The 23,401-nt window shown below is 41.2% G+C and overlaps 1 protein-coding gene across 3 annotated transcripts; it reads right to left on the bottom strand.

The window, feature by feature from the left end:
- Positions 1-1,759: 1,759 nt before the first annotated feature.
- On the bottom strand, positions 1,760-22,809 carry BBOX1 (gamma-butyrobetaine hydroxylase 1). 3 transcript variants are annotated; one of them, XM_039390510.1, is made up of 9 exons: positions 18,661-22,808; positions 17,489-18,056; positions 15,790-15,904; positions 10,204-10,378; positions 10,027-10,050; positions 6,512-6,617; positions 4,167-4,363; positions 3,270-3,436; positions 1,760-2,121 (listed from the first exon to the last, which is right to left on the bottom strand). In XM_039390510.1, exons 2-9 carry the CDS (start codon positions 17,999-18,001, stop codon positions 1,961-1,963), a joined length of 1,458 nt encoding a protein of 485 aa, XP_039246444.1. In that variant the 5' UTR covers positions 18,002-18,056; positions 18,661-22,808; the 3' UTR covers positions 1,760-1,960. The 3 variants fall into 3 exon arrangements, with proteins under 3 accessions (XP_039246444.1, XP_039246445.1, XP_039246443.1); XM_039390511.1 differs by having other exon boundaries at positions 10,027-10,086; positions 10,240-10,378; positions 17,489-22,809; XM_039390509.1 differs by having other exon boundaries at positions 17,489-22,808.
- Positions 22,810-23,401: the final 592 nt, after the last annotated feature.

Here is a 23,401-nt window from a genome sequence, read left to right on the forward strand (position 1 = left end):
CTTTTCCCTCTTTCATAGCAAAGAGAAAAAAATACTTTCCTCATGTTTCCAAAATTAATTATTAAAGGAGGCACTGAGAAATTGAATTACCCCTAAAAAAAGTTTTGTTACACTATCACTTAGTGTCATAGCTTTGATAAAAACACTATTTAATAAAGAGGAATTCAAACCACACTGTGACCAGTGCCTAATAGAGTTTTAACTGATTATTCAACTGTTATCTGTTGACTGTAAATGATGAGTAGAAGCTATGAAAGTGTTTGCAAGCTGATGGTAGGTCACAGAATCATAGAATGGTTTGGGTTGGAAGGGACCCTAAAGATCATCTGGTTTCAACTCTCCTGCTATCGGGACATCTTCCACTAGACCACATACCTCAGAGCTCCATCTAACCTGAGCTGATTTTAATTCTACAGTTATTTAATTCTGTAGTTATGGTTCTATTGTGTTACTCCTCTAGGAAGAGACTAGGATTTATTTGACTTGGAGGGAACAGTTTGAAAATATAGAGTTGAGCAGAGAGATCACAGGGTGGAGATGGGGTTGTTTTGTCCAACTCGCAGCATGGTGAGAGGCATCCTGTTACCTCTGCAGCTGTAAGGACATTGAAGAATAAACTCAAGATTGTTAAGTATAAAAAAAATATTTGGAAATTCTTTCTCTTTCCATTTGGCATCTGAATATAGGGAAAAAAACACACTACTTTGGCTGCAGTAAGTTTTACATAACGTAATCTCTAATCAGAATCCAGAGCAGAGAAAAACATCATGTACACCTTTTGGAGGTGTCCTCTTTTATCTGGAGTAACAAAAATGGATTTGGGTTCAGTTGCCTCTCTCTGTCATGTGCAAAGTCCATAACTACCTCTTGTGCTTTGTGGTTTCCAGCCACCAGGCAGCTTCTGTGTTCCTCCTCCTGACATTACTCAGAAGTCTGCTGTGCAGATCTTAGGTCTGTGCATAGCATCTGATGGAATTTCTGACCCTACCTGTGACCTCTACACTGAGATTTATTTATCATCCTAATGCAGAGAAACATTAATATGATGCATTCTCTCGTAAGTCTATAGTTTCTGAGCTTATGGACTTGGAAATGTAAGAAAAAATATTTGTGGCTGTGATAGTCATGACGTGTACAGCAGGATATAGAGAATATGACATCTCTTCAATGAGATCATGTATTACAGTGAAGTCCTACCTTGAAAGGTGTGTATTTAAAAACTACAGCACTGGTTGTTTATTTTGATAGTGAATTTTAGTTATGATTTATGCAATAGAGAATGCCTCTCTGAAAATAGAGGAAGGTGCTGTTTATAACAAAACTTCAGTAAATAATACTTCAAGTTCTTTTCTCATGCTGACTTCCAAGCTTTCTAGGGATGGCAGGTACATATGTAGAGGCAAAGGAAGGCGTTGTGATACCCAGTCAGCCCAGTAAAGTGACAGTCTTTCAAGCCACTTTGCACACTGATTTTAAAAAAGCAAATAAACTGACAGAGGTAGCAACACATTTATAGATTCAAAGACCAGGGCACAGGCAAATCTTAAATTGTTATGAACAACACATTTCTTAGCTTATAGAACTCAAAAATATATTTATGATAGAATCATAGAATGGTTTGGATTGGAAGGGACCTTAAAGATCATCTTGTTTCAACTCCCCTGCCATGGGTTGCTCCAAGCTGCACCCAACCTGGCCTTCAACACTTCCAGGGATGGGGAATCCAGAGTCTCTGGGCAACCTGTTCCAGGGCCTCACCACTCTCACAGTAAAGAATTTCTTCCTAATATCTAATCAAAACGTCCCCTCTGTCAGTTTAAAGCCATTCCCCTTGTTCAATGACAAGCCCTTGCCAAAAGCGACGTTAGTTTCTGGAAAGAAGACTCAATTTTTTGACTCCGTTGCCGTTGTCATCGAGGTCAGACAATCTACGTTTCGCTCCTCCCAGTCCGAAGAAAGCTCAGTCCCTATTCAGGACCCTCTTCCTGAGGAGGCGGAGCCGTGACAGGACCACATCCCAGTCTGCATAGGCACCTTCCAGGTGACGTGTCACTCCCGAACCCGAGGGGTAGCTCTGGCGGCCGTGAAGCACGCGCCAGTTATCGAACGTCACTATGTCTCCTGGAAAGAGATCGCACCGAGTTCAGTAGCTGGAATGTCAGAGTGGGATCCTTCGAACAGACAGGGAGGTAGGCTCACATCAACAGTCAGGGAGCAGTAATTTCAAGTAGCTCAGCTGGACATACGCACCAACAACACAGTAATTTTAACTTAGTTGGTCGTTCTCAAACAGAGGGCAGGTCCTTTCTGACGTCTCTTTTCTTGTATAACCAGGATTTAAAAAGCAGAGTGGTAGAGAGCACATGCTGAGAAAAGCAAGCCTTGAGGAGAAAGACAACTACAGCAAATCCACACGGGTGAAATAAAAACGTGTGAAATAAATAAAATGGGTGAAAGCCACTCGGATGCTTTTTATTTGATCAGTCTGGTATTATTTGTACTGAACACATCCTGTGCTACTATCCCTGTTAAGAGAATTCTATGAGAACAAAGTCAAGCCATTGAAAGTTAGGAAATCACTGAATTAAGGTTGGAATGCAAATTTAATTTTTCTCCCTTGTGTGCCAGTGTTGTGATAAATCTCTAATTAAATTACCTTACAGTCTTTCTTTTCTTCTCCCAATTCCCTCTACCACCATTTTGGTGCATTAGTCAATAGGATGGATGTCACTAATGTAATGTAAGGTACTTTGTTTCACTGTTTATTATGTGATCTTACACATTATTTTATTGCATGTTCCCAAGAGCAAGAGATTAATTTCCTCATAGACATTTTAAAGACACTAACATCACAGTATGAGGCAGTCAGATACATTAATGAATCTACTTTTGTAACATCTCTTGAGAGATGAGGGACTATTCATATCTTTATTTTATAGCTGGGGAATGAAACAAGAAGTATATTTCCCATCTGTGGTGCTATTGACATATCAATTTCCAATACTGTATTTGTATAAAATGTAGTTTTGGATGTTGCATAAAGATACATTGGACTAATCAACAGAAAGACTATACTCCCCCGCTATTTTTATTTCTTTATAATGTAACAATGGCAAAAGTAATCTATTAGATGACCTTAAGACTGCAGTATGAAATAAAACAGTCGAGAGAAGGACTGAAATTTCCTCTCAGTGCTAACAATGCTCAAGGGTTTTGACAGTTAGGAAAAACATGTGAAAAACTGTTGAGAGGAGAAGCAACTTACTGACCTGGTTTCAGCTTGTAAGTAAACTTGTGTTCTGCACTGTTTAATAAATCATTAAATTCCTTTAGAGCTGCATAAAATGGCCTCACTTTTTCAGCTGGTATGTCAAACACGGCATCTCTTGTTGCATTATTATAATTGATGCGAACTGCTTGGCCTCTGGAATCTATGCTATGAAACAGAGGGAAGGGAAAAAGGCAAGGAAAGGGAAAAGGAAAGAAAAAGAGGAAGGGAAAGGGAAGGGGGAGAGGAAGGGAAAGGGAAGGGGAGGGGAGGGAAAAAAAGGTATTCTGTTATTATTGAAACACTGTAACATGATTAAACAACAACTGAGCTCTCCTGCTGGAATGTCAGTATGTTTCAATAGTGAAATTCAGATTGTTATTGGGTTGAATTTTGATAATTGAACCTAATCAGGAAAAGGGATAATCAGGAGAAAGTGTAGACACTTAATTAGCAAAAAAAAAATCTATATTACGTACCCTTTAATTGTAGAACGATAAACTTTTTAAAATCAGAAAAGAATATGAACGTTTGCATTTGATCTTTTGATAGTATGTAGTTCTTAATCTAAATGTTTCAAATTACAGCCTCTCTTTGGCATGATACAGATGTCACATTGGCTGGCATTTAGTAACAGACTTGTCTGCTGCTAACCCATGCCTGTGCCAAGGAGTTGTTCTAATTACCACCACTTCTTGCAAATAAGTGGAACAATGCACAGAACAAATCACACATTGGCAAAAACCCCACAAACAGAAAACCCCACCAAAACCCAGAACTGCAGACCAAGTTAAACCAGTGTTTTCCCACAAGGTGGCAGGAGCAGACCTTCTTCTACCAAAATGTAATCCACAACACAACAGGGATTTTCTTTTTAGGTCTTGTTGAAACTACTCACTCTATAATCCTTTGTTTACAGTGCACAGCAAAATCACAGAAGTCCACCCCAACATCAGTGTAGTCTACAGCAGTAGAGGAGAGGATCTGATATGCCTCAGGATTTTGTTTCTTCAGCTTGTTGGATATGTGGAATCCATCTACAACCTCACTTTCACCTCCTGTAGCTGTTTGCTTTATACAGTGGAGAAACTGGACCTGGAATGAATTAACGGTTCATTTAGAAAAGCAATTAGCTTGCATATTTAACAGCTCATTAGTATCAGTTCCCTCATAGCTGTGGTTCTTTTTTTTTTGATTTGTTGTTGTTGTTTTCCCAGTGAAAGCCTGAGTTCCCATTTACTGCAGCTTCACAACACTGTGCCACCACTACCACAAAGGAAGAAAATTAAAGCAGCGTGTCCATAAATCCATCCCCTTTTGGGTATACTCTAATGGTTGCAACCTGTAAGTCAGTGGCAAAGTGGTCTTGCTTCTTTCCTTTGAGTCCCTCTTTGTGGCAGTCACATAGTTTTAAATGCATTGAGGTCTTATGTCAAAAAGGAGGATTAGCTTTGTCCTGCAAAAACAACACCTGCTGTGAACTGTCCACTCATAGAGGGAAAAGGTGGCTGTCAGAGAAGGCAACAGGCCCAGTGTCTCTCTCATAAGGTACGATTAAGACAGTTTCATTTCACTTCAGAGTGAATTTGCCAAGGAGCAGAAAGCCTAAACTGGGCTCTGGTGTAGTTTTACTGCTGACACAAGCAGTAAAAGTCCCCGTGGCTGTAGAGAGTCCAGCACCACCCAAAGTATAATCGCTCGTCTTGCAAACGACACAAAATACACCCGTCACACCAAAGCTTGTTTCCTTTGTCACTTGTTCCCCCTTCCATGCTGGTGAATTATTTCTGAGATCACTAGGAGAATTAAAAAAGAACCCAACAAAAAACCAAAACCAAAACAAAACAACCAAAAAACCAAAAGCAAAATGACAAACCAAACAAACCAAACCCACAACAAACCTCAGCAGGAGAAAGAGGAACAGAGAAGAAGATTTGTTCTCCTTACCAGCTGGACCCACAGACCTTGCTGATGGTGATGAAGGGGGAAACTGAAGCTGTGGGCAGGCCATAGGGCTCCCACTGAAGGGAGCACAAGGCAACAAGTTCTTTTGTGGCCACAGCTGGCCTTGCACAGGGTAAGCACAGCTTGGCCCTGCTAAGGAGGGCTGCAGTAATGTAAGTCACGTTATGGTCCTAGAAAATCCTAAAACAATTTTTATGGGACAGTTCTGAAACTAATCATTATCCTTTTAAACACAGGCCTTCACATATTTGTAATAAATACGTTTAAAGAATTCAAGTATTGTGTAATAACTAGATATATAAAGAAAACTGCACATTTGGGACAATGTTCATAAACAATTCAATGTACTTTAATACTTTTATTTCTTACAAGCACGTTTGAATGAAAAATGTTACACTCTTTTTCTCATATTTCATAGTAGAGTGTGAGCTTTGGCACAGACTGGACAATGAGATAATTCACATCTGCTCTCTATTAATGAAGTGCTGTTCCATTCTTACTCTACATCAACAGTATCTAAATGATGAAAAGGTATTCTTAGTGTGAAGAATTTAGTACTTACCTGTGGGTAAATCACATTGGCTTTTTCTTTAAGCACAGAAACAACAAAGTACTCCACAGCAAGAGAAGGGGAAGTTTTATAGGTGCAAACTTTTCCAGCATTGTCTTTGTTTCTTTTTACCTGTTTCTACTACTTTCCAGTTCTCTGGAATTATGTGAATTATGTAGACTACACTTTGATATGACAGGGTGAAAACATATTTTTTGTGGTTGTCCAGTTTTAAAGAATGGCCCTTTTTTTTTGTCTGTTATGAAAGGGCAAACAAGTGTCTATCTTGTATCAATTCACAGAAAACAGAGTATACCATCTTAATAATATTTCTTCCTCTATTCCTCTCCTGAACTGAACAGATGAGTCCTAAAAAGTCACAACTTGACTATAGCATTTAGACAGCTACCTTTTGTAATATAATGAAAGCAGTATTCAAAACATACACAGGACTCTGAAGTTTTCTCATATGGTAATATTTTCAACACTTCATGAATTTAATTTAATCATTATGGGACATATAATGGGCTTATTATGCTGAACTTACATCATACTGCATACATTGCATGCCCATGTGCATATATTATACGTGTATTAATACATTGTTATTTTTACATTGCTCTTTTAAGACAAAATTCAGAGTCACTGAATGCTAAACATATTTCACACTACAGGAACATTTCCCTTTCCCCTTTTGTGGGCTGAAAAAGTCGGCAGATTCAACTCACCCCAGGTGGATGATGCAGAACAGGGTAATCAGTGTGAAAACACAGTTTCCCAGTTGTATAAGCTACATTGTTAGCATCTGCTTTGTCTTGCACTTGCCAAGTTGGTCTTCATAATGAAAGGGAAAAGAGAAAACATGTTGGAACAGCATGCCAGACAGTACACACTGAAACTGTGAAATCACAGCAGAAAAGAGTAATTTCACCTTTGAACATGAAAATATTGTAACATTATAAAGAAATCAGGATTTAGCAGTGTCCCTCCACCCCAACAAAGGCTTATTTCAGCAGCCCTAGATAAACTTCAGTGTGCCAAGGGACATCTGTCCCCAGTGCAGTACCTAGAAGAACAATGGCTTTCCAGTGGTGGCTTTTTGCTGAATGTAAAGGCCAGTTGAAGACACAAACCAAGGGGCTTCTGCCAGGAGAAATCATTATCTTAGCACTGAGGCTTCAGAAATAAGCAAGTTGAAATTGGCCCGTTCCTTTTTATTAACCTTCCACTTTCCTCTGCCACATGTAGCACATTATCAATGAAGTATAAAACTGATAAAGGCTATGTAACTTTCCCCCAAATTTATTTTTAAGGCTTTATAACCTTAGAAAATATAGAGTATCTATCTGCAGGGGGATCTTTCCTCTAACTCCAAGACTTGCCGCTGGAGGAAAATAACTGGATGAAAGACTTTGAAACTTCTTCCCTTTTGCTGACACTCTCTAGTCCCATTTATTTGGTTACACAAATTGTCTTGGAATTTGACAAAATTCAGTAAAACTGTTTTCTGACAACTGCAGTGAAAAAAAAATAGGTCACGGTGATACGACGAAGACGCGAATATTTCACCTTGCAGCACAAACAAAATGTGTTTCCAGTGACACACCGTGCAGGAGGGATTTAAGACCAAGAACCACAGGTTTTGTTTGTACAGAGTTCACAGGACTGAAGACAGTCCTCAGCAGATGCATATTATAGCTACAGACATATGTCTGAAAAAGTGTAGGTCACCATATGCAGCCCATGTAATCGCAGGCGTGTAAGTGGTTTAAAAGGAATTATGAAACTCCTTTTCCCTTGTGAAATACTGTAGACCAAATATATTAGGTTTCAGATGGTGTATGTCTAGCTTTACTTCTTAAAAACAGTTTAAAAAGAAAATATGCTAGAGAATATGCGGACAAAAATTATTTATATACAGGACACAAACGCTTTTGTTTGTCGGTTTTGAGTGGTATTTAGTATAGAAACTATGCAAAATGCTAAAACTAAATTTCTTCACTTGCCAGAGGGAAAAGCCCCTTGAATATTTGCAAACGTGCTTAACTGCCTGGGAGAAATAGTTTTTACTATTTGGTACAGCAAATATTCATCACTAGATGACCTCACTACTCAAGCATGATAATTTCAACCACACTTCCACAGTTCCAAATTTGACAGCCAAAAACCAGCCCCTTATATCATCCTTGTGCTTAGTGTTGAGGGCAGCTAGGTTTGCTCCATCTTTAATTTAATAGGCTACAATGTCACTTGATGGTTCTAAAAAAAATTAAAACATTTAAATTTTCTTATTTATATGCCATATATAAAATTGCTGGAGTGGTAATACTCTATAAAATCATTATAAGGTTTTGCAAAAGCTTTTGTGCTGGCAGAGTTTGTGAGGGGATCTGGTCCCCTGGAGCTTTCCTTCCATACAGAGAGCTTTGGTCAAAGTTCAAGTTACTGACTTGAAGTCAGAGATGCTAATAGGGAGCTCAGCACTGAATGTGAAAAAATCAACTTCACTTTGTCTAAATCTCAACTGAGCTGAAGCATCAACTCGGCCACGAGGAGAGCACACAAGAAGTAAGGGGAGAATATGCAGGTAATGCCAGAGGACTCTTGGCCTTTAGGGAGAGCAAAGCTGGGTGGAATGGTTTGTGGTTTAGTAATTAGGGTCAGATTTCAAAGCCCGTTGCTCCGGCTGTTTGACAGAGCAGGAAAATTGGCACCAAGCAGATGTAGCAATCTTTTGCATTAAGTAGCAACAGGGGCTCAGTGTCCCTGAGCAGAAAAACAGGCTGTTACATCCTTAGTCCTGCAAAACTGCTGAACTGGCAACTGAAGCCACATCTGAATCATCTGATCTTGCACTTCATTAAAAGTCCATGTCTCACTCATTTGAGAACTGGGGCCCATGTCCCCTTGCCACCGAAGCCCTCTGGGATATACAGATGGATTGGCTGTTTCCATGGGAGTGCTGGTGCTCTGAAGGACGGCCTTCATGCCACACCAAGGACTGGACAAGGCTTCAGAACAGAGGAACACGAGGTTCGGAGCATGAGAAGTTGGAGAAATAAACTGTGTTATGACTGGAGACTTTGTTAATGGAGTTGGGCCTCCATAAGGGAAAGAAAAAGGTTAATTTAAAAGCATGGAAACCCTTGATGTTGTCATATGGCTGGTACAGAGAATGTTTCCACTTTTTACAGTAATGATATTTTAGGGAGCTTGCACCAAGCACACATCTAGACAAGAAAAAAGGCTTTTTTTTTTTTTCCATGTGTCAGAATTATATTAATTTCTGTTACATTTTAGTTTAAAATTCATGGCTCTGAGGTAATGTTTTATTTGGCAAGCTTGCCAATTCCAGGTTTATCCTTTTATTTATAATATTTGGTAGGCCTTGTATTTGGCTGCCAGTGAAACAGCAAGGAAATTACCCAAAGTTATTATTTTATTACAGTTGTAAAAGCCACCCCAGAATTGGATGCCAATAAGAAATTAAATCCTGTTCCAGACATGAAAATTATTATACCTATTAGCTAATAACACTGCTTCTTTACTCAGCTAGATGGAGGTCACTGACTCAGCTCAGCAAGACGTGAGCTGCCAGCCTCGTTTGTCTACCCACCTAGTAAGGTGCTTGAGGAGTTAGAAGTGCAGTTTATTCCCTCTTGGCATCAAAAGGATGATTCACAAGTTCCTGCTTGCACTCCTGCAACTGAGCTCTGCTTGTTGGGATTGGTTATGGCTTTTCAGAGCAGACTCTGTTGAAAGCAGGGAAGGGGGTGCTCTGCCCATATTCTTGGTGACGTGAGACACAACAGCATCATCTAAGCCTTACCTATTTCTGTGACTTCAAACTAGACTAAAAAAAAGTCTCAGTACAGATAACTTCCTCTTTTCAGAAGGGGAGTGGATTAGGGATTTTTGGTTTTGTTCCATGGTATAGATAAGTAACTCTATCTTTTTGTTATCTTATATTTGACATCATCTGTTTTCAGATGCTTCTCCTTCTCTCAGCAGCTAATGTTATTGCTGCTCTTCTTCACATCTTTCTGCCCTGCCAGTGACAACGAAGCAATCCTCTTGTACAGAATATAAACTCGATGCCAGATTTTCTAAAGTACAGAGAAAAAAACCCATACACCTTGCTTTAATAACTTAATCCACAAAATAGATCCAGCAAGCTTAAATGAAGAACATTAGAGGTGATTACAAAGCTTGCAAAGCAAAGATATTAAAAAACAAAACTCACCCATAAAAAGTGAGGCGCAGGAACCCAATCCTGTGGCCAAGTTTAATCAATTCTCCCTGCCTTGTAGCAGCTCCTGTCAGCAGAACGATTCCTACTTTCTTTAGGGTGCACAGCCACTTGTATGCACTTTCATCATTGTTCATGACTTCTTCAAAAGGTATTTTGGGGCGCAGGAACCCAATCCTGTGGCCAAGTTTAATCAATTCTCCCTGCCTTGTAGCAGCTCCTGTCAGCAGAACGATTCCTACTTTCTTTAGGGTGCACAGCCACTTGTATGCACTTTCATCATTGTTCATGACTTCTTCAAAAGGTATTTTGGGAAGTTGAAGGTCTGAGCCCCAGTACTGGCGTTCTGAAAGGAAAGAAATGGAGAAAACAAGTGCTTAGCTGATCTAGCATCAAAACTCAGGACATAGTAGAAGTCTGAAGTTAATGGGATTTCTATGCTTTTGTGAATATGCTCTCAGTCCTGCAGTCAATCACCTAAAATGGGGTCCCTGAGTTTGCATGGATGACAAGCAAGCTTTATGATAAAATTCAGCAAAACGTTGCGCTAACGGAATTTTAAGCATCATCAGAGACTAAAAGGGATCAAACACCTAGACCAGTGAAAAGTGAGTAGTGTAGCCAACTCACACTATGTAGCATACAGGAGGTTTAGGAAAAAACTACCAATAGAGTAATTTGTCCCTGTGGAGAAGCCAGGACAAATCAGGATGCTGTAGGAAGCACCTCTTTGTTAATCATCTGTTTAGAACTTCTCATTACATATACTTTAAGATTTTCAGAGACATACACCAAAATCAAATTCACTTCCTTCAGTAAAAGGCAGTGCTGTAGCCACCCATTACTGCAGGCAAAAACCACATAATAACTAAACTAAATCCTCCTGATTCTTTGTTTTCCCCTAAATATCATAGGCCAAGATCACTTTGTTAAAATAATAAAAGGTCATTCCATGCCCCCCATCCCACCCCCATTTTTTTCCCCACAGACTAATGCTGCCAGGACCAATTTTGCTAAACAACACTGAAACCATACCACCTAGGTTTTAATGGCTCCAGTGCATTCAGCCAAGAACTCAAGGGATCAGTAATGTGGAAAGCAAAAAGGCAGGAAGTTAATCATGGAGCATGGAGTAAGCCTCTCACCAGGATACTTTCTGGAGCTTAACAGGGGTTAGTGGAGTTAACTTTCACTTAATTTGTCTGTGTTACTGGTAGAGGACACTGGAAGCCACAGTTGTGGGTCACATTTGATACTTTACAGATTATACTGATTTTCTTCTGCAGCTCATAGAATTCCAGAGAACATCCTAACGTAGTGAACCTGGACCTCTGAACCCATCCTGGTCTTTTCTTTATTTCTTTATTCATAGGGATTTTAAAGGAGTACAGGGTTTAAAGCCAAGTGAAATCACTGCCCATGCAGATATAAACATACACACCTGTTCAAACCAAAGATGTTGCACAGTAATGGGTAAAAAGAACAAAGATGCTGTTTCTTACTTTTTTTGTTTTGCACAAAGTTAGCACTGATTCTAGTTTTTTGCAAAACTTGAAAGATTATTATTTTATGTCAAGCATTCTCTTAAATATTGAATCAGAGCTCTTACTGTTACAGTAAAGATATAACTGTTTTTCCTTGCTTTTAGTCTGAAACAGCTAATTTTTAGGAGAGTGCACTGCAAAGCAGGAAAACATTTTATCTATTTCATAGAATAATTGCTTTATTTAAATCACAACTACCTTACTTGGTATTTTAGCTAACATTCAGTTAAGTTGCCCAGTCATCAATCACAGAGATTACACACCAGAAATGAGACCATAAACATTTGAGAAATGCAGGTGGCATTCTTTATAAAACACCTATATCTTCCTTTATGTCAACATCTCTTCAACAAACAGGACCAATCAAAACTATTACAAATTCCAGGGAGCTTTCAAATGAGAGCTCTGGGGAATTTCACCTGGTGACTGAGGGACACAATATACTTCAAACAAATGTGAAGGCCAGGTTTGGGGTTTCTTTTTTATCTCTTTCTAGATATAGGCAGAAAATACAAAATACAAGGTACTCATAAAAAATTGAAGCCAGACACTACACAGTTACAGCATTTTTCAACCACTAGTGCTCCTCTTTCCTTTGGCCAGTGCTAGCTAGAGACAGTCCAAGAAACACAACACATGCCCAAATATAACCTATCCATATAGACCATCTTCTATACTCTACCTGTGTTTCAAAAAAGTTGACGTATGATTGACAAGCTGTTGAATTTTTAACATGCAAAAAATGAAAAAAGTGCAATCCTTGAGGAATGATATAATCTCACCTCACTGCTCCACCGTGTTTAACTCAAGACAGCCTTTCACACACTTGAAAGATGGTGAAAAGATAAAATATGAACGTTTTCCCTTTTCTCTGTTAAAAGTTATGAAATTGAAATAGCCCTAGGTATGCTGTGTGAACTGCCAAGAACACCCTTTGAAGGACAAATTTAAATTTAAGCTTCACTGTCAGTGCAGGTAAATAATTATGTGAAAATTAATGGAATATTTTAAGTTTCATCTTTTCCTTCTTAGTTTTCTTCCTGTCTTGCTAATAAATATTTTCCTCATCTTCCTGAAATGAGTAGAATTTCAAGGGATATACCAAGACATTTTTCCTCACTTTGAAAAATAAATATATGCACCTGGAGTTGAACTGCAGCTCCAAGAGTCCCAGGCTTCTATGGGTACATGGACTGTCCTCTTGTTGAAGTTCCCAATGCTTACTGCTCTTGCTAGAAGTTCCACCTAATATGGGATGGCCCTTCTGCAGCAGGGCACGGGCTGTGGTGTTGGGTTTTCAGGTGGTTTTGGTTTTGTTACAGACACCTGCTTTGTCACAGCACTGCAAAACAGTGCACACACAGTAAACCAGTCTGGGACTGTGCTGGACTTCAGCAAAACAAAACTGTCAACCCTTATAGGCCTGTAGAGAACATTCAAGGAACAACCACCCATTTCATCCTCCTCCCAGTCAGACCCCCTGCACTGGAGGCCATCATCTGGCCACACACCTCCAAAGCTACGGAGCCAAAGGGACACAAAAGCTACATTCAAATTGTTTCTGTACTTTACTTGCAAGACACCGTAGCTGGAGAAGTAGAATATGGCTCTTTTGCTGTTCTTTTGGGAGTATTTTGTAAGCTGGGCTGAAATGAGCCTTGATATACACAAATAGGAGATTTTGCATTTTGCATGGTAGGATTTGGCAATGTTTTAAAAGGGGAACCTTGACATATTGCCACACAGCTACTTACAGTCACTTCATCATGCACTGAAAATCTGACCTACTCTTCTTTTTGGGTTTGATAAAACATCCAGCATCTAGGGTTTTTGAATCAGAAACCATGATGGAAAAACATTAAAAAACAAAACAAAACAAAACAAAACAAAACAACAACAACAAAAAAAAACAAACCAAAACAAACAAAAAAAAACCAAAACAAAAAAGTGACATTAAAAGCAAGTAACCACTTGCAAAAGAAAATAGAAAAGAAATAGCCACTGCTGTGACAGTGTCAGCAGTGAAGGTTAACCTTTAACTACAGCAGTCTGGTGAGCTTGGGTTTCTATTTGTTGAACCAGCATGCAGGGCTGGTATTCCATATCATTGTCTGTAATCCTATACTGCTGGGATATGATTAGTTACTTAAGGGCATGTAATTTGCAGTGTGTAACTCCCCTGACCACAAAGAAGCGAGTTCTAAACTTACCCCAACGCCCAATGAGAAACAGATCTTAGCCAGCCAGCAAGCAAACTCACAGGCTGCAGCCTTTTTTTTTGCAACTGAAACCTGGGAAAAGTTGGGAAAAGCTGTCCATCATAATGAGCCAAAGCTTTTCTGAGAATATGAGGAACAACAGAATTACACCACTAAAAAAGGCTAGTTAATTAGTGTAATTTTTGTAAACATATTTCTTCACCTCTACCATGTGAAACAGAATTTGAAAAAGCATTGCCCAAAAAATAAAACAGATCTTTGGTGTATATTTTTCACCTGGATGGCTCTACTGGAGAAGAGCAGTGGCAGAGGGGAGAACTGGCTTCCAAAACATGCATTGTATTTAGAAGCCAGGAGTAAGCTCTGTGCAAATGAATGAATGAAGGCAAATCACAGCCAGTTAGACTTCATAACGGGTGAAAAAAGTAGCATGACATCTGAAATACTGAAATCTCAGCTACTGAAGTCTCAACTATTGATATCTTTGTTAATAAATATAACCAGAGATCTAGATTATTTTGCCTGAGTATTAATTAAAGCAATGTTCAATTTACATTGATCCCTCAGAGGCTACAAAAGGGGTTTTGTAGCCTGCCAGTTTCCACAGCATCTTCATTTTTACAAATAAAAATTCAACTCCCTGGGAAATCAAGCCTAGTTTCCCTGAATGAGGTTTGCATCTTCTCCATGTTCAGTCTGGAAACATGCCCAACCCTCCAAAATAGTAAACACAGCAGTTTATTGTTGCCAAAACTAAAATAGATACAAACTTTTATATTACCAGGGAAAAACTGTTCCTTCCTCTACTATGAAGAGTCTGTTATAGGATCCACTGAAATGAATGGAAATATTACTCATCACTTAAGTTTTAAACCAGATATAAAAGGCTGGCTTTTGTTTAGGAGAACGGGTGCTAAGGAATATTTGACCTGCAGAAACTGGGAAATATAACTGGCCTCTTCATTTGTCCCTAAAATGCCAAACAAAGCTCAGATGCAGGACAGATCTAGGGCCACATATTTTCCCATTTCTCATCTTTCAGGGAAAAAAACACGGCACAAACCAACTTTCTTTTATTTGTTAGAATATAAAATACCCAAAAAAAGGGCATAAACCAACTGGGGATTTGCCTTTGCTAAGCTCTGGATCTGAGTTTCACACCATCAGCCTACCTCTAGTTTCTTTTTTTTCTAAAGTAATATCCTATTTTAACAGATACTGTCTTAACCCTGAATACAGATGCACAGCTTTCTGCAACAGCAGATCTCACAGGAACACAGTTAAGAGCAACAGCAGAAATCTTGCAAGTTTTCACACGTTTGATTCTCACAGTCTGAAAGGCTGTCAAAGAAATGAGGATGTGCATCCTGCCAGTCCTAGTGGGGTTACAATTATTCACTCAAAAGGGTGAGTGATTTAGAGTGGGTAAATGTTACAGACAGTTGCACAAAAACGCTTTGTGACCAAAAGACTGCCAACTACTGCAACATGTATGGGATGCAAAGCAAACACAACCTGAACTTCAGCACTGCACACTGCTGCACTACACAGTTACTTTTTAACAAGGCAGCCACAGAAAGGGAAAAAAAATGTTTCAGTTATAGCTCTCTTGCAATTCTAAATAATCTTTCTTTTTGGAAAAATTTAGAAAAAATTAAATAGTTTAAACAGCACACACACACACACACTTACACTTGCATTGTCACACAGGTCACTGTCGGTCCACAAGGCTCATTTGTGAGACCTACCAACCCTATCCTGGAAAGAAAAGGCTTTTAGGAAAGTAAATGCAGCCCAAACAGTTACAGTTCTCTCAGGTACAGAGGTTAGGAAAGGTAACAACGGGTCCCTGTTGTGCACATACAGCCTGGCACTGGGCACCAAGGGTGGCTGCCACTGCTCCAGCTGGGCGGACCTGGTCTTCACACAGGCACCTCTAGCCAGGACTGTCTTGCATTTGACACAAGCAGGACAGACATGGATTTAATTCCTACCTGGTAAAAATAAATCTGCTTGCATTTCTGCTCTGGCTGCTTCAGAGAAGCATCGTTTTTTCAACCACTCAGCTTCATATTCGCTTGCGTGTTCATCAGGCCACGTGATGGAGATCTTTCAACACAAAGCAAAAGACAAGTTTAGAAGAAAAAAAGTTGATTAAAAAACATGGCCTAGAACAACAAAAAAAAACCCCTCTTAGAAACTGCAGAAATTGTAATATTTAGATCGGTAATATTACAATTAAGCATTCCCTGGAATGTGACAGCAAACATCTAATGAAAACATAATCTGAACATCATCCAAATTCTGACACCTTTTATAAATGCTCATTTTCACATGAATCCATGACCTAATTTGCTGGTTTCACTGTGGGAGCTGCACTTAAAGGGAAGAAGGAAAAGGCAGAAACTGGCACATATCTCTGGGGAGAGCACTTCACCACAACTCAGAAGAGTGAAAATATCTTGCAAAACAGACAGCTTGTGAGAAAAGAAATCCCTCTCCTAGCTTTGAAAAGTCTTTCCTCTTTTCAAATAAGTTTTTAAAAAGTGTTGTACTTTTTAAACCCTGAAAAAAAACATGGAAAGAAAGGATATGGCTTTGCTTGTCATGAACTGAAAGAGCTCAGTCCAGCACAGACCCTCAGCTGAATTCTCAGGGCTGTTGAGTAGGTATCAATTCCCATTTCACATAATTCTGCTCTTTCACATGATGGTAAATCAGCACTATCAGTTTAGGATTGATTAGTGCTGTGCTTTCATCAGTCCCTGAGTGGAACACACAATCCCTAATTTTCCTAATAGAATAATGAATTTACATTGTGTTAATTCTGGTAACAACCTTTGGAGCCCAGAATTCCTCACCAGAGATCCTTATGCTGTGGCTGAGACACACTCCTGCATGGTTTAGCCCCTGCAAACTGCCCCTGCAGAGAGGCTGCCCCAGGGTTGACTGCTGAATATTCAACACATTTAAAACATCTTTAAGGGTAAAATTAGGGAAACGAGTTTGCCAAAGGAGCCAGGTGCTTCTTTTAATAAAACATATAAAACCTAAATGATATATTAGGTTTTTATATGGCAGGAAATATTAAAAATCATAGGGAGGGCAATTCCTGTCTTCTCTTGCTCAATAACTTCCCCTTTTCCAGGAACAAATGTTAATGCAGATAGGTAGATATCAACACTAGGCCAATTCTGATTATTGGATGCAACTTCAGTTTGAGAGTTCATTCTAAGATGAAGACTTTTGTGCATTGGAAATTAGCTAATAAACTGGTACCTTTGCTATGGATTAAGTCATTGTCACTTTGCCATTTGTTTTTCTGATTTTCAAGCCATTTACTTAAAGAACAAAGAGAGAGAGAAAAGTGTAGGTGTAATTAAATGTGCGGGAAACGCCTGAATTTGCCTTTCAACACCTGGTGATGCAGAAGCGCACGGCAGAATTTTCAAAAGCGTTATTATATTATAAAAGCTGAAGCCTGGGTTCCTGCAGCCTTTATAAAGCGAAGTTTCATACGAGGGTGGGGAGATGCGAGTTCCCCAAATTGCGTTTTTTTTTCCCAAAAGCTTTTCAAATTACCCGACGAGGTTCACGGATAAGCAAACTGTGGTTAGAGCGTAAGCCGGAGTTGTCTCTAAGCGTTGTTAGACAAGTTTCACAAGAAGGTGAATCACGGTTCGCTTCAAATACCTTTTTTCCATCTGCCAGAGCCACCTCCTTCACCACGATGTTCACATCCAGGTCCTCGAAGAGCAGCCTGCGCGCTCCGGCGGAGGGCAGGAAGCAGAGGGGACACTGGCAGTTGTCCCTCAGCCAGACGCAGGGGTAGCGGCTCTCACTTCCATCCTCCCACTCCACACGGACAAAATGGCCCGCGTCCAAAGCTTCCACCTTCTGTATTCCCGGGCTCATGCTGAGCTGCTGGGCGGTGTGGAGCCCCGGCACTGCACGCTGGCAGCAGTGGGTGCTCCCAGGGAGCAGGCTCCGGCCCTCCTGCGCCGGCAGCGGGCGGAATGCTTGGCCTCCGGGGACTTTGGCCCTCGACAGGGCGTTAACCACCGCCCTCCACATTTTGGGCTTGTTACGAAACAGGTTATATTCCTTAAAAAAGGCGTCTATGCAGCAGTGGGGAAAAACGTTGAGGAGAGATTTAATCCCTGAAACAGACAGCAGCTGACGGGGAAAGCTCTGGGTGATGTCCATGTGTTAGAAAAACAAATTAAAGTTCAGGGCTTGACATGCGTTGGTGCTCTCAGACCTGGGGGAGGAAGTTAACAAAGCACTGGAGAGAGGGGTAGTGCTGAGAACTGGACACCAGGAATGCAGAATTTATATAGACTTCATGGACATTTTGCAGAAAACAAAGATAAAGGAAAAAAATAACAAAGACAACGCAGCAATGGTACTGAAACTCTCCCTATCTGGGAAAAAAGATAATAAAAAGACTAGAAATGTGGACTAATTACCATGAGAAGTAAGAAATCACTAACAAATAGAAGACAGAATACTAATTAATAGAACTATGTTACTTGCAGCCAATCAACACTTATTCCTTTGTTTGCTAAAACAATAGTTAAAAGTATAAATAGTTAAAAGTTTTGATAATCGGTGTACATGCCAGGTGGAGTGATCCCCCACGTACCTCAGTGCTGAATAAAGAAACATTGACTTTCTAACCTAACAAACTGTTTGGAGAGCTTATTTCCCAGTGTTTGGTGACAGGTTCTTTAACGAAATCATCGGAGGGAGGGAGAATGCTGTCGCTGAGTCCCTAAAACACCCCGAAGAGCAGCTTCTTACTGAAGGAGTCAGGACAGCAAAAACACAATATTAAGCTGATTCTCCCCTCCCTTCCTACTTACTTAGACCTTCAGGGACATTCATCATCTGCTGCTTACAAAGGGTGTACTCAGACCCATCTATTCAAAAATCCTTTCAACGTGATCCATCACCTTGGCTGTCTTTTGTTTCTGTGGTCAGTTTAATACCTATCGCACAAAGACATTAAAAAGACACCTTGAGGTGAGTTCCACAAACCAAAAGTAGGAGCTACTACCAACCACGTTCAAAAGCTGGAGCTTTAAAGTACACACACCTTAATCCCAGCTGTGGATACTAACGGAAAAGAAAAGGAAAAGCTTTGTAATCATGACTTCAGCTACAACAACAGAGTTCTGTGAGAGTTCTTTTCTCCTTTCACAGTCACACTGCTTTCTATGGATTTACTCTTTTATTTAAAGCTAGTTGCATACTGTATTGCAGAAAGATGATGCCTCCAAATCTTAAAAACAGGAAAGTTCTGGCCTAATGTCCTTCTCATTCAGAAAAATTCAGAGGAGGACCCTCTGAATCAGTAAGTCATTACATATATATTTTAATAGATTTTACCGACTTCAAATATTGCATGTTTATTCAGTATCTTTTCCTTTTCTTTTTGTTCTTAAGCTCACAGGGCAAAATATTGATGGTGCACCAGGACCAATCTGTCTTTGTGCATGGAAAACTTCCTGGGCTTCAGTGTTTTGATTCACAAAGGCCTTCTGGAGTTATTCGAACATTTTTTAATTTTTTCCTTCGCTACAATTTAGAATTAGGTTACACAGGGCCCTTGGGCCTCCTTTTGTTTTTATTTCATATGATTGAGTACAGCAAAGCAGAATACTGATTTTTTTTTCTTTCTCATGTTTGAGTATAGTGGTCCCATTGGAATCCAGTAATAACCAACCTTCACTTGCAGTGCAGTCAAGCTAGTTTTGTGCACACAGACCCAAACATCTTTTATCCAACAAATGGGTTCATATCCAGACTGAATGTATTCTTTTTTTATACAAATATGTACAGAAATATACACATGTAAATGCATATGTACAGATTTCCACCATAATTGTAAAGCACTGCCCAAGTACAGCAATTTTCGAACTGCAAAAATATTTACACTGGCTGCAGTGTCTGTCTGAGATTTCTTGAACAAAGTTTTATTATACATGAAGGTAAAGTTCTGCTACGTTTTAGGGGTTATAAAAAAAAAACAGGGATGACCATTTCAACATACCATAAAATTTTTCTACATCTGTACCGGTTTCAAGATAGTTCTCTGCTCAAGGCAGTAGGTTACCTGATGGTAATGGGTCACAATGCCAGACCCCTGGACAATGCCTTGTGGTGAAATTAAGCATTTGCTATTTAAATACACTGTAGTGTTTGCACTAGACTTCTGTTTCTGTCTTCATTGTAAAGCAATTCTTTGGGTTACTCCCCTACCAAGAGCAATCCTGTAACAATAAAGAGGCTGTTTGTTGTTTTCCTTGAGTTAGTCATATCATAGTGTCACTGTTAAAACGAAAGCGCAGTTAACAGTGATTAAAAATATCTGCTCAAGCATGCCCTCTAGATGTTTTTCTTCTTAGATACACAAATTGAATAGACCTGCAAGACTACTTTTTTTCCCCTAGACACAGCACCAGAGTAGAAGCTTCTCCTTCCAGGAGGATTTTTTCCACAGTGGGGTGGTAGGGGTATTCTAGGCCAAGTTCTGCACAGAGGCTGCCCAAACATGTCTTCACTGGGCTACTTCAATATAGCATTTCACAGCCACCAGGGACTTGTCACTGCTTCTACTACAGTGCTCAGTAGTACTTCTCAGCTTGGACCCGTGTGCCAGATGAGTGCCAGGCACATTGAGTCCCCTCTTTCTCACCTGCATCATGCAAGACACAACATCTTGCCTCTCTGACTGTTCCAGGGATCACCAGCCTCCAATGCTCCAAATCAGCCAGGAGGAAGAGGTAACCAACAGCTCCTGCTGGAATGACAAAGGCAGCCAGCCTGGTGCTGACACTCCTTTTTTCCCAGAACACATAAAGCTAGGCCAAAGTATTCCTCAAGTAGCACCTGCAAGCCCCTAGCTACCATGTGAACAAGAAGAAATCCCTGTCTGATGGCTCTGCCCATTTCCAGCATGCTGTAAGGAAAGAAGAGCTGTCCATGGATGGTGTGGAATTGTCTGGAAACTGTGTGTTTTCCCTGATTTCTAATTAAGTGAATTTTCTTTACATTGAATGTGTATATGACATTATGGCGAGCATGCAAATAGCAGGGAAGAACCTGAACTGTTCCAGAAAATCCTGCAATTGCACGTTTGAAAGTAGTGCACAGAAGCTAACTTCTACCTTCCCACTCAATGACAAAGGAAACATTCTTTCCCCTTTTCTAGTAAGTGTATCTATACATGGTGTAACTGGGCAAAATGGCCATTTCCATTTCTGATCATTTGCACAACTATAGCTACTGGGTCACACTGCTGCTTTCCCAGAAACAATGTTAAGACAGAATACTAAATGCCAGAAAAATACAACTATGTCTCAAAAAACCTGGAGTCCAAGACAGCTGAACTGCTGGTAAAGAAAACCAAATCCAAATGCCTGGTCCTGATAGCGTCAGGCCACTGCAGAAAGCTCATCTCCCATTCTAGAAGGCTATTAAAGGTGCTTATGGAATCAATCACACAACATGGATCTCCTTATCACACACAGTACACTTCCTAAATTTGACGGTTGCTTAGAGGTTTGCCTTCTTTGGTTGTTTTCAGTGTTATTTTTTTCAATTTTACATAAAAGCTGGATGCTAATTGCAAATTAATTGAGACTAAACTATCAGCAAGAGTTCCGGGATTTTTTTCTTCCCTTCCCTCCTTGACATTTTCAGTCAGACATGCATCCCCGTGCTGCTATTTTACACTTGAAATTGCATTCGGTACTAAACTGCAAGCAGAACTCACTGGTCCACCTAAAGTCAGCATTCTCATAACCACAGTCAAATTGAAGAGCAACTGAGAAGGCAAAGCAAATTCTCAGCATAACAGCTCCCTGCATTTCTTGTCTCTGAACTGCTGTTATCCGCATGAACCCTGAAGGCAAGATATGTAACTCTGCTTTCAGTTATCAGATCTTAGATTTGCACAGTTTAAAACAAATACAACCAGTAGCTCCTATAAGTCACAGCATCTCACGTGAACATCGTTCCAGGCTCATGGATTTTCTGTCCACATTGCCCCCAGCAACATGTCAAGGGTCAGCCTGAATTATGATTTAAGGTGAACCCCATTATCTGGAGGCTACGCTTTCAGTTCTCCCCACCTTTCCAGTATCACCAAAGGTCATGCTAACTGCTTTCTTTGTCAAAAATCTGTCCTCCCCTTCAGTTTCTTCAAATCTAACCCCACTAAACATCACCCAGATCCCCCTTTTTGCTGACCTCAGCTCAGCAGTTTACCTGCAGAGCTACTTAAAATTTAATTCTGATTATCGGTACTTTAAGACGGCTGAGATACTTTGGCTAACATACCTTCTGCTCACACAACATTAAGACGCTGCAGAGAAATGAACGGTATGATTTTGCACTATAATTACGTTTCAGCTATGCCTTCAAAACAGTTTGCTGCATCAGAAGCTGCTCGGTGGAGGATGCAAGAGCACAGCGCTGCCAGCGGCACTGGCACCACGGATACTTACAAACTCGTACAACTGCAGTGAAAGCTGCACTGGCCTCTGCTTGAAACTGAGGTTTCACACCTTGCAAGTACTGCCCGAGTCAAAAGTAGGAGCAAACTTCAGAGAAAGAATAACCCTGGCCTAAATACTGCACGTGGACCGGTGTACCACAGTCTCCGAGGGCAAACGCTCGCCCGACGCTGCCGCCTCGCAAGCGAAGCAGCGACTACGGACCGTAAAGGCAGAACGCCCTGCGCGCCCGCATTCCCTCAGGGCTGCACAGCCCTGCGTGCGAAGGCCCGGGGGAAACACACTGCCTGAAGGGTGTCCCCGCTCCAGCCTGACACCTCTCTGATGAGCGCAGCGAGAGCAGGCGGCGAGGGCGATCAGCAGCGGCGGCCGCGGGCAGGGCCTCCCTCACACGCTTCCCGGGGGGACGCGCGGCCCCCGCGCCCACGGCCGGGGCTGGGCGAGCCCTCGCGGCCGATGCGCCCGCCCCGACCCCGCGGCCGCATTCCCGGTCCTGCTCCAGCTCCAGCTCCAGCTCCAGCTCCAGCTCCCGATCCATCCCCCCTCACCTACCCGGGCGCCCGGCGGCCCCGGCGGCGGGGCGGGACGCGGCTCCACCGAGCTCAGCAGGCCCGGCCCCGGGGAGGACCCGCCGCGCAAGGCGGGCCGGCTGCGGCGGAGGGGGCGCGGCGCTCCCCGGGGAGTTTGGTCCCCTCTCGAGTTAAAGGGGGTGTGTGTCTTTCATGGGTTATTTATCCCCTGAGGAACACGCTGTTATCCCTGTTACCACTGCACTGACCCTCGTGTGTAACAACACTTCGGGCCCCAGTGGAGCCTGAACAACTCGGGGTTTCAAATATCAGATGTAACCTACAGTAAACATCAACCAAACAGAGATGGCCTTTGTGAGCGAGACTGAGCGAGACCATGGTCGAACAGAGCCTGTGCTGTGGCATAAAACAGCCCTGCTCTTTCAGATGGGGCCACCCTTGTCTGCACCCTCTGAGATAACGGGGCAGGTTTGTGTTAGACCGCAGGACCAGGGCAGTGACCATTCCCCACGAACTTGGCACTGGGGAGGCCACACTTTGAATCCCGTGTTCAG

The sequence above is a fragment of the Pipra filicauda genome, unplaced genomic scaffold, assembly GCF_003945595.2.
Source record: "Pipra filicauda isolate LSUMZ 115617 unplaced genomic scaffold, ASM394559v2 scaffold82_size2718185_pilon, whole genome shotgun sequence".
Classification (NCBI taxonomy): Eukaryota; Metazoa; Chordata; class Aves; order Passeriformes; family Pipridae; genus Pipra; species Pipra filicauda.